The 15,479-nt window shown below is 45.8% G+C and overlaps 1 protein-coding gene across 3 annotated transcripts in view; it reads right to left on the bottom strand.

The window, feature by feature from the left end:
• The window catches only part of CHODL (chondrolectin), a 105,713-nt gene that overhangs the window by 24,838 nt on the left and 65,396 nt on the right, over nt 1-15,479 (bottom strand). For all 3 annotated transcript variants that reach the window (XM_056560868.1, XM_056560867.1, XM_056560869.1), the window contains exon 2: nt 1,364-1,676. In XM_056560868.1, coding sequence (XP_056416843.1) covers nt 1,364-1,676 — 313 coding nt within the window. The remainder of the gene's footprint in view (nt 1-1,363; nt 1,677-15,479) is intronic.

The following is a 15,479-nucleotide window of genomic DNA, read 5'->3' as shown; positions in this document are numbered from 1 at the left end:
TCTATTATTGCAGGTACTACAGCTCCCAGCATGGAGCAAAGTGTTCTCCATGTTGGGAGTAGTAGTACTTGCAGTTAAGGACACATCACAGTGGATGTCACTCCTGACACCCGCTGCGATCATCCTATCTATTGCAGAGATGGAGCGGCTCTATACAGCGCTCGCATCTCTGCACTATACTCCGGCCGGCCACTGACATTCATATTTCCCACTGAGAGCTGTGATTGGCTGCAACCATCCGGCCAATCACCACTCTGGGCGGAAAATATGAATGAGCAATGTTCTATTCACATCACTGGCCGGAGTATAGTGCAGAGATGTGAGCGCTGTATAGAGCCGCTCCGCATCACTGCTATATTATGGACGATCGCATCAGGTGTCACGACTGACACCTGGGGCGATATGTCTATTAGTACAGGTACTACTACTCCCATCATGGAACAGTGTGTTCCATGCTGGGAGTAGTATTACTACCTAAAAAATGTAATTAAAAAAGAGAAAAAAAAGTTAAACGCACGCACACTTTATAAAAAAAATTATTTAAATTTTGTTATAAAAAAAAAACTTTTAGTTAAATAAATTTTTTACATCCCTACTGCATCCTAATGCAGGCCAAAAATCTCAGTGAAATTCTAGCCTTTCGGCAGGTTTTGGACAAAAACTGAGTGATTTTTGAAAAATGTCGGATTACGCTACGCCCCTTTGTAGGGTTTTCTCCAACTTTCCAAGTGATTTGTGAGAATGTTGACTATTTTTTGTCCAAACATGTCACAAAAAGTGTCACACAGGTGTTCACCTAAATTTAGTCCACAAAACCAGATAAAAACTGTTGGGTTTGGCTTAGTAAATGAGGCCCATCATGTTTCTGCTTTTTGCTCCGATTTCCCTAAATTCCCCATTTTAGCAATTTCTAAAAATTGCAGCAGCAGCCAAAATGAAGTGAAGATGTGTAAAAAATGCGGTAAAAAAATCTATCAATCTAAAAACGTCAAATCTACATAAAACACCTCGGTGGTACTTATAGGTCAAATCTATTTAATCTCATGATAACAATTCTTATTCAATATGCACTTTAAATAAGAAAATGCATAATCTACACTGCACACAATGTGAACTGAGTTCAATGAGTTTACCTGGGTCATCTTCTGATGCAGCAGCCTGATTAATTACCAGGTGCAATGATCAAATGCCACACCCTCATGAATACATTCCTAATGCTGGCTACATTTGACTGTGGAATTGCATCCAGTATGGCTTCAAACTCATGCCAGCCACAACAGCTCAAACAGGTAGGCACAAGGCATATGCAAGAACATCTACATTATGCTCTATGCTACACTATAAAGATCTTTGGCTTTCTTACCTGAATTGGGAGGGGCTACCATCATCCCATTTATAGAGATCTGGACAAGCTCCAGAAGAAGCCATGGATTCTCGATTTCTTGACAGTCCAATCCAGAAATCCCCATCAGATTTTCCAGAACCTGAATTTGTAAGATTTTGTAGCATTCTCTGGATGAGTTTTTGCTCGGCTTCACTTTCAATGCTCAGAAGATGGCCTCCTTCCCCTTCACACACCTGACGGGCCTGATGGTAGCCAACACGTGCTGCTAAGTCTTGAAAATAAGCAATTTTGTAGCATGGATGCTTATATTCTGCATAGCAAACCTTCCGACCTATAGCAAAAATACGGAATAAAAGTCAGAATAAAATAATTTCACATGGGTGACATCTATACATATATATTCCTGCATCACTTGGAGAAATGTCAATGAAATTCAGAACACATGTTACTTATATGTCAACTAAAAATATAGTAGAGATAAATTAACCCCCTTTATGCGAGGGTGGGGAGTTTTCCCTGAAGTCCTATGCAAGTCTTTCAGACTGCTGGTACATCTCATAATCATGTTACTCTGGGGCTGATGAGATTGTCCGGGACTTTTAAACATCCTGTTGACTGTCCGGCAGGAAGGTGTAAAGAAAAGTTAGTGCGGGTGATGGGATTTGAGGAGGGATTATGAGGTCGAGTATGAGTTGGGAAATTAAGTCAGGATATGAGGATGAAATATAAGGACAGGATATGTGGATGGGATATGAGAACAGGATATGCAAATGGGAAGGAGGATGGGATATGAGAATGGGAATGAGAACAAGGAGTGAGAATGAGCATTTGGACACCCAGAAGCATCTAGATTTACACAATGGCTCTGCTTAACAGCTGATCAGCAGGGGTGTCATGTTTTGGCACCCCACTGGTATTCAGATGATAAGCCTTCATTTGGAAACTTCCAGAAATGATCTGTTTGAGTGCTCTTAAATCACAATAAGGAATGTGCAGTCATATAGCTACAGTTGTTCGGTATTCTCTATGCCCTCCCTACCCTCATTTCTATGATCAATTCAGGGAGAAAGCAGGAAGCTGCACCATCAGTGTTCAGCCTCCTGTTGCAGCTAGGACAATGCTAGAGCCTGAAGAGGTGAATTAGCCCCGGGTATGCACCTTTCCACTTCCCTCCACCAGGGATCTTAGGGAAATTAAAGGGGTATTCCAGGATTTTTTTATTTGACTGTGCTACAGGGGCTGTAGTGTAGTTCATCATATAGTGTATGTACCTTTGACATTACTCATGTCCCAGGTTTTCCCAGGTTGCACTGTGGCCGAAAAATGACATCACTAGTCACTTGTGTAAAGGGAGCCTGTCCTGCTTCAATGGGTGGGAGAAATCTGCAACTAATTATATTTTTGCAACAGCTGGAGGCACTCTGGTCAGAAAACAATGTTTTTTTTTTAAACGGAATGCAGCTCATTTGTGTATCAATGTGTGGGAGGGAGAAAAGTGACCTCACACAAACAAGGAACTATGGCATTTGTAGTTTGAGAGAATGAACGCCAACAGGAAATACCCAGTTCGCAAAAAAGACAGCCACAGCATTATGGTGATCTCACAACATAGCCATTTAGCCCCAAGACTAGCACAGATCCTTCCTGAGCATGTCTGTTACTGTCTGGCAGGCACATACTAAAATCACTTTACAGTGGATAACTCCTGTAAAGGGGTATTCCGGTGAAAAAGTATTTTTTTTCATATCAACTGGCTCCAGAAAGTTAAACAGATTTGTAAATCACTTCTATTAAAAAATCTTAATCCTACCAGTACTTATCAGCTGCTGAAGTTGAGTTGTTCTTTTCCATCTAACCACAGTGCTCTCTGCTGACACCTCAGTCTGTGTCAGGAGCTGTCCAGAGCAGGAGCAAATCCCCATAGCAAACCTCTTCTGCTCTGGACAGTTCCTGAGACAGACAGAGGTGTCAGTAGAGATCACTGTGGTCAGACAGAAAAGAAAAACTCAACTTCAGCAGCTGATTACTGGAAGGATAAAGATTTTTTAACAGAAGTAATTCACAAATCTGTTTAACTTTCTGGAGCCAGTTGATATGAAAAAAAAATGTTTGTCACCGGAGTACCCCTTTAATCATTTGACTGACCAAGACCACCGGAGATACTGACATTAACCCTTTCACTGCCCTAGATTACCTGATATACTGGTATTATTCCATGGGCTGCCCATGGTCTACATATTGCTTCCCCAGTATCTCCATCACTCAGCCCATTGTGTTATTGACATCCCTATCATACATTCTTGCTACCCCTATGTACGCCAGTCCCCCACATACTATCAATAATTTTTTATATAGATATACATTTTTTTTCATATTTGTTTTATCGTTATTGGTTAGATTACCAAAACCAAAAATGTAACCCTCCCTTCCCGCCCTACACCCCCATTCCCTCCCCCTTGCTGCAGTGAAGTGTGAAAAAAAAGAAGAAAAAAAAAAAGAAAGAAAAATTTTTTTAAATTAAATTTAAAAAGCTAAACCTCTCCTAGTTTCCCCTTCCAGTCCTTTCATTTGCATATGTTTCTAAATACGTGGATATTTCTGATCAAGCTTTAACGTCCGGGGGCCTAGGGGATATCTACCTTCTTGCTATCAGCAATCTAGCATAAAAGAGAGTTCTGGTTACCTTATGTCTACTTTCTTTTCTTTGATCCTGATTTTCCCCTTCTCCACCAAGCATGGCCATCTTTAGGCATATCTTAATCTCCCCTCCCACCTTCCTACCAATTTCCATGTATACATCTGTTACGCCGAGCGCTCCGGGTCCCCGCTCCTCCCCGGAGCGCTCGCTACACTCTCGCTACTGCAGCGCTCCGGTCAGATCCACTGACCCGGTGCGCTGCGATACCACCTCCAGCCGGGATGCGATTCGCGATGCGGGTGGCGCCCGCTCGCGATGCGCACCCCGGCTCCCGTACCTGACTCGCTCTCCGTCGGTCCTGTCCCGGCGCGCGTGGCCCCGCTCCCTAGGGCGCGCGCGCGCCGGGTCTCTGCGATTTAAAGGGCCACTGCGCCGCTGATTGGCGCAGTGGTTCTAATTAGTGTGTTCACCTGTGCACTCCCTATTTATACCTCACTTCCCCTGCACTCCCTCGCCGGATCTTGTTGCCATTGTGCCAGTGAAAGCGTTTCCTTGTGTGTTCCTAGCCTGTGTTCCAGACCTCCTGCCGTTGCCCCTGACTACGATCCTTGCTGCCTGCCCCGACCTTCTGCTACGTCCGACCTTGCTTCTGTCTACTCCCTTGTACCGCGCCTATCTTCAGCAGTCAGAGAGGTTGAGCCGTTGCTAGTGGATACGACCTGGTCACTACCGCCGCAGCAAGACCATCCCGCTTTGCGGCGGGCTCTGGTGAAAACCAGTAGTGACTTAGAACCGGTCCACTAGCACGGTCCACGCCAATCCCTCACTGGCACAGAGGATCCACCTCCTGCCAGCCGGTATCGTGACAGTAGATCCGGCCATGGATCCCGCTGACGTTCCTCTGCCAGTTGTCGCCGACCTCACCACGGTGGTCGCCCAGCAGTCACAACAGATAGCGCAACAAGGCCACCAGCTGTCTCAACTGACCGTGATGCTACAGCAGCTACTACCACAGCTTCAGCAATCATCTCCTCCGCCAGCTCCTGCACCTCCTCCGCAGCGAGTGGCCGCTCCAGGCCTACGACTATCCTTGCCGGATAAATTTGATGGGGACTCTAAATTTTGCCGTGGCTTTCTTTCCCAATGTTCCCTGCACTTGGAGATGATGTCGGACCAGTTTCCTACTGAAAGGTCTAAGGTGGCTTTCGTAGTCAGCCTTCTGTCTGGAAAAGCTCTGTCATGGGCCACACCGCTCTGGGACCGCAATGACCCCGTCACTGCCTCTGTACACTCCTTCTTCTCAGAAATTCGAAGTGTCTTTGAGGAACCTGCCCGAGCCTCTTCTGCTGAGACTGCCCTGTTGAACCTGGTCCAGGGTAATTCTTCCGTTGGCGAGTACGCCGTACAATTCCGTACTCTTGCTTCAGAACTATCCTGGAATAATGAGGCCCTCTGCGCGACCTTTAAAAAAGGCCTATCCAGCAACATTAAAGATGTTCTGGCCGCACGAGAAATCCCTGCTAACCTACATGAACTCATTCATCTAGCCACTCGCATTGACATGCGTTTTTCCGAAAGGCGTCAGGAGCTCCGCCAGGATATGGACTTTGTTCGCACGAGGCGTTTTCTCTCCCCGGCTCCTCTCTCCTCTGGTCCCCTGCAATCCGTTCCTGTGCCTCCCGCCGTGGAGACTATGCAGGTCGACCGGTCTCGCCTGACACCTCAAGAGAGGACACGACGCCGCATGGAGAATCTCTGCCTGTACTGTGCCGGTACCGAACACTTCCTGAAGGATTGTCCTATCCGTCCTCCTCGCCTGGAAAGACGTACGCTGACTCCGCACAAAGGTGAGACAGTCCTTGATGTCAACTCTGCTTCGCCACGTCTTACTGTGCCTGTGCGGATATCTGCCTCTACCTTCTCCTTCTCTACTATGGCCTTCTTGGATTCCGGATCTGCAGGAAATTTTATTCTGGCCTCTCTCATCAACAGGTTCAACATCCCGGTGACCAGTCTCGCCAGACCCCTCTACATCAATTGTGTTAACAATGAAAGATTGGACTGTACCATACGTCTCCGCACGGAGCCCCTCCTAATGTGCATCGGACCTCATCACGAGAAAATTGAGTTTTTGGTCCTCCCCAATTGCACTTCCGAAATTCTCCTTGGACTACCCTGGCTTCAACACCATTCCCCAACCCTGGATTGGTCCACTGGAGAGATCAAGAGTTGGGGCCCCTCTTGTTTCAAGGACTGCCTTAAACCGGTTCCCAGTACTCCTTGCTGTGACTCTGTGGTTCCCCCTGTAACCGGTCTCCCTAAGGCCTATATGGACTTTGCGGATGTTTTTTGCAAAAAACAAGCTGAGACTCTACCTCCTCACAGGCCTTATGACTGTCCTATTGACCTCCTCCCGGGCACTACTCCACCCCGGGGCAGAATTTATCCTCTCTCTGCCCCAGAGACTCTTGCTATGTCTGAGTACATCCAGGAAAATTTAAAAAAGGGCTTTATCCGCAAATCCTCCTCTCCTGCCGGAGCCGGATTTTTCTTTGTGTCCAAAAAAGATGGCTCCCTACGTCCTTGCATTGACTACCGCGGTCTTAATAAAATCACGGTAAAGAACCGCTACCCCCTACCTCTCATCTCTGAACTCTTTGATCGCCTCCAAGGTGCCCACATCTTTACCAAACTGGACTTAAGAGGTGCTTATAATCTCATCCGCATCAGAGAGGGGGATGAATGGAAAACGGCATTTAACACTAGAGATGGACACTTTGAGTATCTGGTCATGCCCTTTGGCCTGTGCAACGCCCCTGCCGTCTTCCAAGACTTTGTTAATGAAATTTTTCGTGACCTCTTATACTCCTGTGTTGTTGTATATCTGGACGATATCCTGATTTTTTCTGCCAATCTAGAAGAACACCGCCAGCACGTCCGTATGGTTCTTCAGAGACTTCGTGACAATCAACTTTATGCCAAGATGGAGAAATGTCTGTTTGAATGCCAATCTCTTCCTTTCCTAGGATACTTGGTCTCTGGCCAGGGACTACAAATGGATCCAGACAAACTCTCTGCCGTCTTAGATTGGCCACGCCCCTCCGGACTCCGTGCTATCCAACGTTTTTTGGGGTTCGCCAATTATTACAGACAATTTATTCCACATTTTTCTACCATTGTGGCTCCTATCGTGGCTTTAACCAAAAAGAATGCCAATCCTAAGTCATGGCCTCCTCAAGCGGAAGACGCCTTTAAACAGCTCAAGTCTGCCTTTTCTTCGGCTCCCGTGCTCTCCAGACCTGACCCATCTAAACCCTTCCTATTGGAGGTTGATGCCTCCTCAGTAGGAGCTGGAGCGGTCCTTCTACAAAAAAATTCTTCCGGGCATGCTGTTACTTGTGGTTTTTTTTCTAGGACCTTCTCTCCGGCGGAGAGGAACGACTCCATCGGGGATCGAGAGCTTCTAGCCATTAAATTAGCACTTGAGGAATGGAGGCATCTGCTGGAGGGATCAAGATTTCCAGTTATTATTTACACCGATCACAAGAACCTCTCCTATCTCCAGTCTGCCCAACGGCTGAATCCTCGCCAGGCCAGGTGGTCTCTGTTTTTTGCCCGATTTAATTTTGAAATTCACTTTCGGCCTGCCGATAAGAACATTAGGGCCGATGCTCTCTCTCGTTCCTCGGATGCCTCGGAAGTAGAGGTCTCTCCGCAACACATCATTCCTCCTGACTGCCTGATCTCCACTTCTCCAGCCTCCATCAGGCAAACTCCTCCAGGGAAGACCTTCGTCTCTCCACGCCAACGCCTCGGAATCCTCAAATGGGGTCACTCCTCCCATCTCGCAGGTCATGCGGGCATCAAGAAATCCGTGCAACTCATCTCTCGTTTCTATTGGTGGCCGACTCTGGAGACGGATGTCGTGGATTTTGTGCGAGCCTGCACTGTCTGTGCCCGGGATAAGACTCCTCGCCAGAAGCCCGCTGGTCTTCTTCATCCTCTGCCTGTCCCCGAACAGCCTTGGTCTCTGATTGGTATGGACTTTATTACAGACTTACCCCCATCCCGTGGCAACACTGTTGTTTGGGTGGTCGTTGATCGATTCTCCAAAATGGCACATTTCATCCCTCTTCCTGGTCTTCCTTCAGCGCCTCAGTTGGCAAAACAATTTTTTGTACACATTTTTCGTCTTCACGGGTTGCCCACGCAGATCGTCTCGGATAGAGGCGTCCAATTCGTGTCAAAATTCTGGAGGGCTCTCTGTAAACAACTCAAAATTAAATTAAACTTTTCTTCTGCATATCATCCTCAATCCAATGGGCAAGTAGAAAGAATTAACCAGGTCTTGGGTGATTATTTACGGCATTTTGTTTCCTCCCGCCAGGATGACTGGGCAGATCTTCTACCATGGGCAGAATTCTCGTATAACTTCAGAATCTCTGAATCTTCCTCCAAATCCCCATTTTTCGTGGTGTACGGCCGTCACCCTCTTCCCCCCCTCCCTACTCCCTTGCCCTCTGGTTTGCCCGCTGTGGATGAAATAACTTGTGATCTTTCCACCATATGGAAAGAGACCCAAAATTCTCTCTTACAGGCTTCATCACGCATGAAGAAGTTTGCTGATAAAAAAAGAAGAGCTCCCCCCATTTTTTCTCCTGGAGACAAGGTATGGCTCTCCGCTAAATATGTCCGCTTCCGTGTCCCTAGCTACAAATTGGGACCACGCTATCTTGGTCCTTTCAAAATTTTGTGCCAGATTAATCCTGTCTCTTACAAACTTCTTCTTCCTCCTTCTCTTCGTATTCCTAATGCCTTTCACGTTTCTCTTCTTAAACCACTCATCATCAACCGTTTCTCTCCCAAACTTGTTTCTCCCACTCCTGTTTCCGGCTCCTCGGACATCTTCTCCGTAAAGGAGATACTGGCCTCCAAGAAGGTCAGAGGGAAAACTTTTTTTTTAGTCGATTGGGAGGGTTGTGGTCCTGAAGAGAGATCCTGGGAACCTGAGGACAATATCCTAGACAAAAGTCTGCTCCTCAGGTTCTCAGGCTCTAAGAAGAGGGGGAGACCCAAGGGGGGGGGTACTGTTACGCCGAGCGCTCCGGGTCCCCGCTCCTCCCCGGAGCGCTCGCTACACTCTCGCTACTGCAGCGCTCCGGTCAGATCCACTGACCCGGTGCGCTGCGATACTGCCTCCAGCCGGGATGCGATTCGCGATGCGGGTGGCGCCCGCTCGCGATGCGCACCCCGGCTCCCGTACCTGACTCGCTCTCCGTCGGTCCTGTCCCGGCGCGCGCGGCCCCGCTCCCTAGGGCGCGCGCGCGCCGGGTCTCTGCGATTTAAAGGGCCACTGCGCCGCTGATTGGCGCAGTGGTTCTAATTAGTGTGTTCACCTGTGCACTCCCTATTTATACCTCACTTCCCCTGCACTCCCTCGCCGGATCTTGTTGCCATTGTGCCAGTGAAAGCGTTTCCTTGTGTGTTCCTAGCCTGTGTTCCAGACCTCCTGCCGTTGCCCCTGACTACGATCCTTGCTGCCTGCCCCGACCTTCTGCTACGTCCGACCTTGCTTCTGTCTACTCCCTTGTACCGCGCCTATCTTCAGCAGTCAGAGAGGTTGAGCCGTTGCTAGTGGATACGACCTGGTCACTACCGCCGCAGCAAGACCATCCCGCTTTGCGGCGGGCTCTGGTGAAAACTAGTAGTGACTTAGAACCGGTCCACTAGCACGGTCCACGCCAATCCCTCTCTGGCACAGAGGATCCACCTCCTGCCAGCCGGTATCGTGACAACATCATTCCAATATTTTCTCATTTCAGTGCACCCCCACCACATATGGTATATGGAGTCCAGTCGTTTCCCCGTTTTGTGTTAGGGCAATAATAGATTCTATGTAGGATCCATATTTGCGTTAACCTGTGATTAGCTGTGCCCAACATTTTTACAGTAAATCAATTTAATGATCATCAATAATCTTGAATGCAGAACTAACATATTGCAATGCCATGTAATACCATGCTTTACACACTTTAGCCCTGGCGTTATCTTCTTTAGGATGATGCCCTTGTTCAAAAAAAAGATAAAACTTCTTCTCTTTCTTGTTCTCCCGTAAATAACATTGAAATTCTCCACTAAAAAACAATGCAGCGCTATCCTGACTACTATTGATTCTAGCTTCCAAGAGACTACACCTGAATACTCCTGATCAATTGGTATCGCATGCATGCGTGTTCATGAAAGGGCATCTATCTATTTCAAATGACATGCTCAACAGTGAAATCTAACTATTTTGTCTCTACTGCCGCAATATTATTCATGCTTGGCATACTAAAGGTTGTATATCAATACCAAGGCTACAGGAGAAACAGTGGGGTTGCCCCTGGCAGTCATAGCAATACACGCTGTGCAAGGTTTTGTGAATTGGGAGACCACAGCAGTGAGAATGACCCAAGGGTTATTCTCATTACTGTTATCTATCTCCCTGAGATTCCTGCCAAGATATTGGGGACTAAGGTTGCAGCGCTAGAATAGGCAAATAGTTGCCCTCATACACTTTTTTATCTTGACAAATTGTAATGAGGTTTAGACACTTTTAGTATTTTACCTTCTGCTTAGACATTGATTACAAACTATGAAGAAGCTTGTGGAGTTTCACATGTACAAGAAAATAACTGTAATATTGAAACACTGTCAACTAAGGCTATGTTCACATGACGGAATGTCTGCACGCAAAATCTGAGTGCAGACATTCCGGACACAGTTCATTCTTTCTGTGGACACCGAAAACAGAATTTCCCTGCTGGAAACATCTGGCACGGAAATTCTGCTGTGTGCACAATTCAAGGGGATTCTGCTGGAGCAGAATCTTCGTTCGGAATTTCAATGTGGATTCGACGTGTGAACATTAGAGTGTATTACTACAGCCATAGGAAGCCATAGTGAACCATAGGAAGTATTGTCCCATATAGCAAAACATAGTGACTGCTAGTCATGAACGGCATTGCCCATATTTGAATTTGCGATATTTCACGAATATATAGACAAATATTCGTCCTATATTCTTGAATTTCACATATTCGTTATATTCCCATATTCGCATATTCGCGTATTCGAGGAAGAAAACAGTGAGGGGGGGGGACAACTTTACTATTGGTTGCTAGGAATGTTGTTGATAACCTCTGACAAGTGTATTTGCATCATATTTATTGGCCCACAAGTGAAAAGAAGGAATATGTGAATATTCACATATGCGTAAAATAGTGAATATTTGTAATATTTGCGAATTTGCGATATTCACGATAAAAATCGAAATGCGAATATTTACGCCCAACAATAGTTACTGCCAAACAATATATAAAATGTATCACACTAAACTATCAAATATTACTGTAAAAAACCTACTATATAGATTTATTGCGATTATGCTGTATAGCCTTTTTGCCGTGTTCTGGTCAGTATTTGTAGCCAATACCAGGGGCGGGTTCAAAATATAGAAACAGATGCACTCCTGGTTTTGGCTAGAAACACTGACTAAAATATTACATGACCCCAAAAGCATTGTTACAATAAAATAAACAGTTTAATACTCTCATTGAACTCAACGATAAAGGTAAGGTCACTCGTAGCACATGTGTATTTCACACTGCGGATGCACTGATGCAGTCACTACAGCGAGCCCCCTGGGAGCTTGCTCCAGTGACTGGCGTTGGTGTATCCGCAGCATGAGATACGCTGCAGGTGCACTACTTTTGACCCCACCTTAAAGCAGTTTTCTGTAAGCTCCTCAGCTCCCCCTAAAGGTGTCTGCAGACAGTAAGAATTATATTATTAAAAGATGTTTCCCAATGCCATAAAATCACCTTCAAACTGTGGAAAATGGTATAAACTAACAAAATGTATAAAAATCACTTCAGCAATCCCTGGATCTTGTGATTAGAAGGGTTTTAAGAGTAGCAGTCAAGTATGTGGCACAAACAGGGTCACTCAGAACCCCAATTCTTGTGAATCGGGATCACTGGCAATCAAAGCAGTAAGTACCCCACCAAACATTTATCTGGAACAAACTTACCTGGCCCTGCTCCATCGCTGGCTATGATTATCTCTCCGGTGGTCGATGTGTCCCTCGTCATCTTGGAGGCAGCCCTGACGTGGCTGGACTAGCCAATGAGGAGGTGTGAGTGCCAGCCAATCAGCTATGGTGCTGGCACTAACACTACCAAGCGGCGGGATATTTAAACTGCTCTGTGTCTTTTGCCTGTGGCCATTATTGTGGATTTTGCCTTCACCAGCATTCTTGTCACAGTCATTTTTCTGTGATGGGACCTGACCTCTGCTTGTAACCTGGTCTTGCCTTTGTCTGTTGAGTTTGTTCCGTGATATCCTCCTGGTTTGACTTTTGATTTTGCGCTGGGCTTCCCTCTAGGTTATTAATCTCTTTCTCTCTTTACTTTTGATACTACCCTGCCCATATGTTGCTGGCCTGGCCTGTCTGACTTTCCTGACGTCTCATGCACTCCGCCCCTAGACATCTTATTGTGGGTGCCCCGCTGCTGGGACCCCTCGCGATTTCCCTGCACCACCCAGTGTTCGTTTAGAACGCCAGCTGTGGCTCCAGAGACTTGTGACGTCACGACCATGCCCCTCAATGCAAGTCTATGGGAGGGGGCGTCACGAGCCTCTGGCGCCTGATCCGGCATCCGGCACAGGACCCCCGCGATCAGACATCTTTTCCCCTATCCTTTGGATAAGGGATAAGATGTCTAGGGGTAGAGAACCCCTTTAAAAATTGTAGGGACCATCAACAAGTTCACTGTTTAGGATGGATCGTCCACGTAGGCAGGGACAGTGGTTGTTGTGAGACGTGACATTCCATCATTATGGAGAAACACCTTTAAAGAACACACATTATAAACATGATGTGATATATGATAAATGTTTTTATGTATACTTAAAATTTCCAATTAACGTTGAAACTCATATCAGAATATCTTTCTTAGTAATGTTGATGGTGATATATACATATTTCATTGGCCTGCAGTGTTGTGAATTGAAAGCTGCGTGCTATCTCTAGTTTCCTCGGGGTGAACCTTATATCTGACAAACATTCAATTCTTTGATACGGCTTCTAAGAATATTAACTTTGTCATAAAGAGGTCTAACATCTTACAAAGTATACCGCACATGCTGAGATTCAAGAGCTGTTTTATGTTTAGCTTTAGGGAGAAGTATGTATAAAATATCCAAAAATAATAGATATGTTTATATGATCAGATTGTACAAATCTACATTTTCATGCTTGATTTATACAGTCACAGGAAAAATAAGTACATTACGTAGAACCAAAAAAAAAATAAAAACTGTTCTTTATGGTAGTAAGAAAGGAATATCCTGAGACACACAAACCCCCAAAAATGTGAACAGTATATTAAAGGGGTACTCAGGCCCTAAGACATCTTATCCCCTATCCAAAGGATAGGGAATAAGATGTCTGACCACGCCCCCTTGCCATCACGCCCCCTCCCATAGACTTGCATTGAGGGGGCGGTGCGTGACGTCACAAGGGGGCAGAGTCGTGATGTCACAATACTCCAGCCCCATGGTCCTGAGCCTTCAAACCCGGCACTATCATCGCTCCGTGCAGCTGAGACAGGTGGGTGCTGCATGAAAGATTGCGGAGGTCCCCAGCGGCGGGACCCCTGCGATCAGACATCTTATCCCCTATGCTTTGGATAGGGGATGAGATGTCGTAGGGCCGGAGAACCCCTTTAAGTATATGGGAGGGTGGTGATACTCAATAGGCCAGAAGTCTGGCTTGATGGAAACAGACATTCCTTGAAATCGGACACAGTGCAAATTGCAAAAAATTTCCACTGACTCTTGGTGTAAGGCAAGCCAACCAATGGGCGGTAAAGACAATTTGCTCCAATGTGTTTTCCAGTATGTGCAAAATATTATAGTCTAATACAATCACCAGCATAACTGTGGCGAGCTGGGGGTGATGTTATTGCACTAGGCTGGCTGGGAACTGTGGTACTACTCGGGCATCAAAAGTGCTACGCGTGATGTTGCCACCATCTCACATACAGGATTTTGCAATGGTGGGCCTGTTAATGTAGGTGGGATACCTTAGGGTGTGCCCCTGTGTGCTGTTAATGACAGGTGTCCAGTTCCCTTGTTGTTATGGGTGCAGGCAATGGGTGGGTGCAGATGAGGAGAAGGTGCAACATTATTTTACTTGGCAATTTCAGTTGGTACAAAAAATCTGCAAATAATTGTATTATCCATTAAAAAGAGACTGTCATTTGAACAAACTTTGAATAGATCCATAGTACAAGTAAACACAAGATATTTTGTAATATATCTTATCAGACAAAAATGTTTCTTTTTCCTGTAATCAAGCTATTTTCCTCTTACCCCTCTCCAATGAGATTGTATTTCAAGCAATTGTATTGTCCTGTGTCTGCAAGACAGGCAATGCAAGTCTATGGAGGAGGAGGGAGTTCTGCCCACCAGCTCTGGGAGAACTGCAAATTATAGATGAAGCCTGCAGAGCAGAAATCTACTGAAGAATACCATATACAAGTTATAAGATGGCCAGAAATAGTGCTGCTCCTCATGTAAACACACAAAGTAACCTGAAATGATAGGTATGCTTTATGTATGAAGCATCTTTCCTTAGAACTTTATGTTGTGTAGTTCCTCTCGTGGTTTATGAATAAACTTACAACTGGGTTTTAACCAGTTTAGGGTGTAAAACACCCTGATAACAGGTTCTCTAGTTAATACTCAGTTTAAGCCTGAACCATCACTCTTCTTTGGAAAAAGAGGGTAATGGTCCTTTTCCCAGACCCTTTTAACAGAGCATTAACTTTAACTATCTGCCCACTACCAGTAGGGGGATAATAACTCGGGTGGAGCAAATGGAATCTGACGAATCCGAATTAGTTACGAATTTCAGGAAAATTTGATTCACAACGAATGTGAATATCGCTGCAATTTGTGTGAATCGCTTAATTATGCTCCATTTAGTGCGGTTCAGGCTCCAGTGCATCTAAAATGGCAGATCCACATGTGATGAAATGAGGAAAGAAATCCTTGGAAGGCCGGAACAAGGGTAGACGGGATGACCCTGAATCACATGCAGTATGCAGCCTATCAGCAGCTAGTCACCCCTGTGATGTCACAGCACTATTTAATCAGCAGCCATATTGTGGCTGCTACTTCAGCCTTTCACTGCAGAGAGATAGATGGAGACAGACAGCACTGTGTGTTGAAAAACCTTTTTTCTTGCAGCGATTCCCCTCCTAGTCAAGTCAGCGTTCTGTTGCAGAGAGAGAGGGACAGAGAGCAGTGTGTGTTGCACAGAAAATCACACTTACTGCAGCGATTTACCTCCCAGTCACTGTCTACAGCGTTCTATTACAGAGAGGGACAGAGAGCAGAGTGTTGCACAGTGTGTTGCACAGAACAGCAGAAATTCAGCTCAAGCACAAA

The sequence above is a fragment of the Hyla sarda genome, chromosome 2 (assembly GCF_029499605.1).
Source record: "Hyla sarda isolate aHylSar1 chromosome 2, aHylSar1.hap1, whole genome shotgun sequence".
Taxonomy (NCBI): Eukaryota; Metazoa; Chordata; class Amphibia; order Anura; family Hylidae; genus Hyla; species Hyla sarda.
This window is presented reverse-complemented; position numbering and strand designations above follow the sequence as displayed.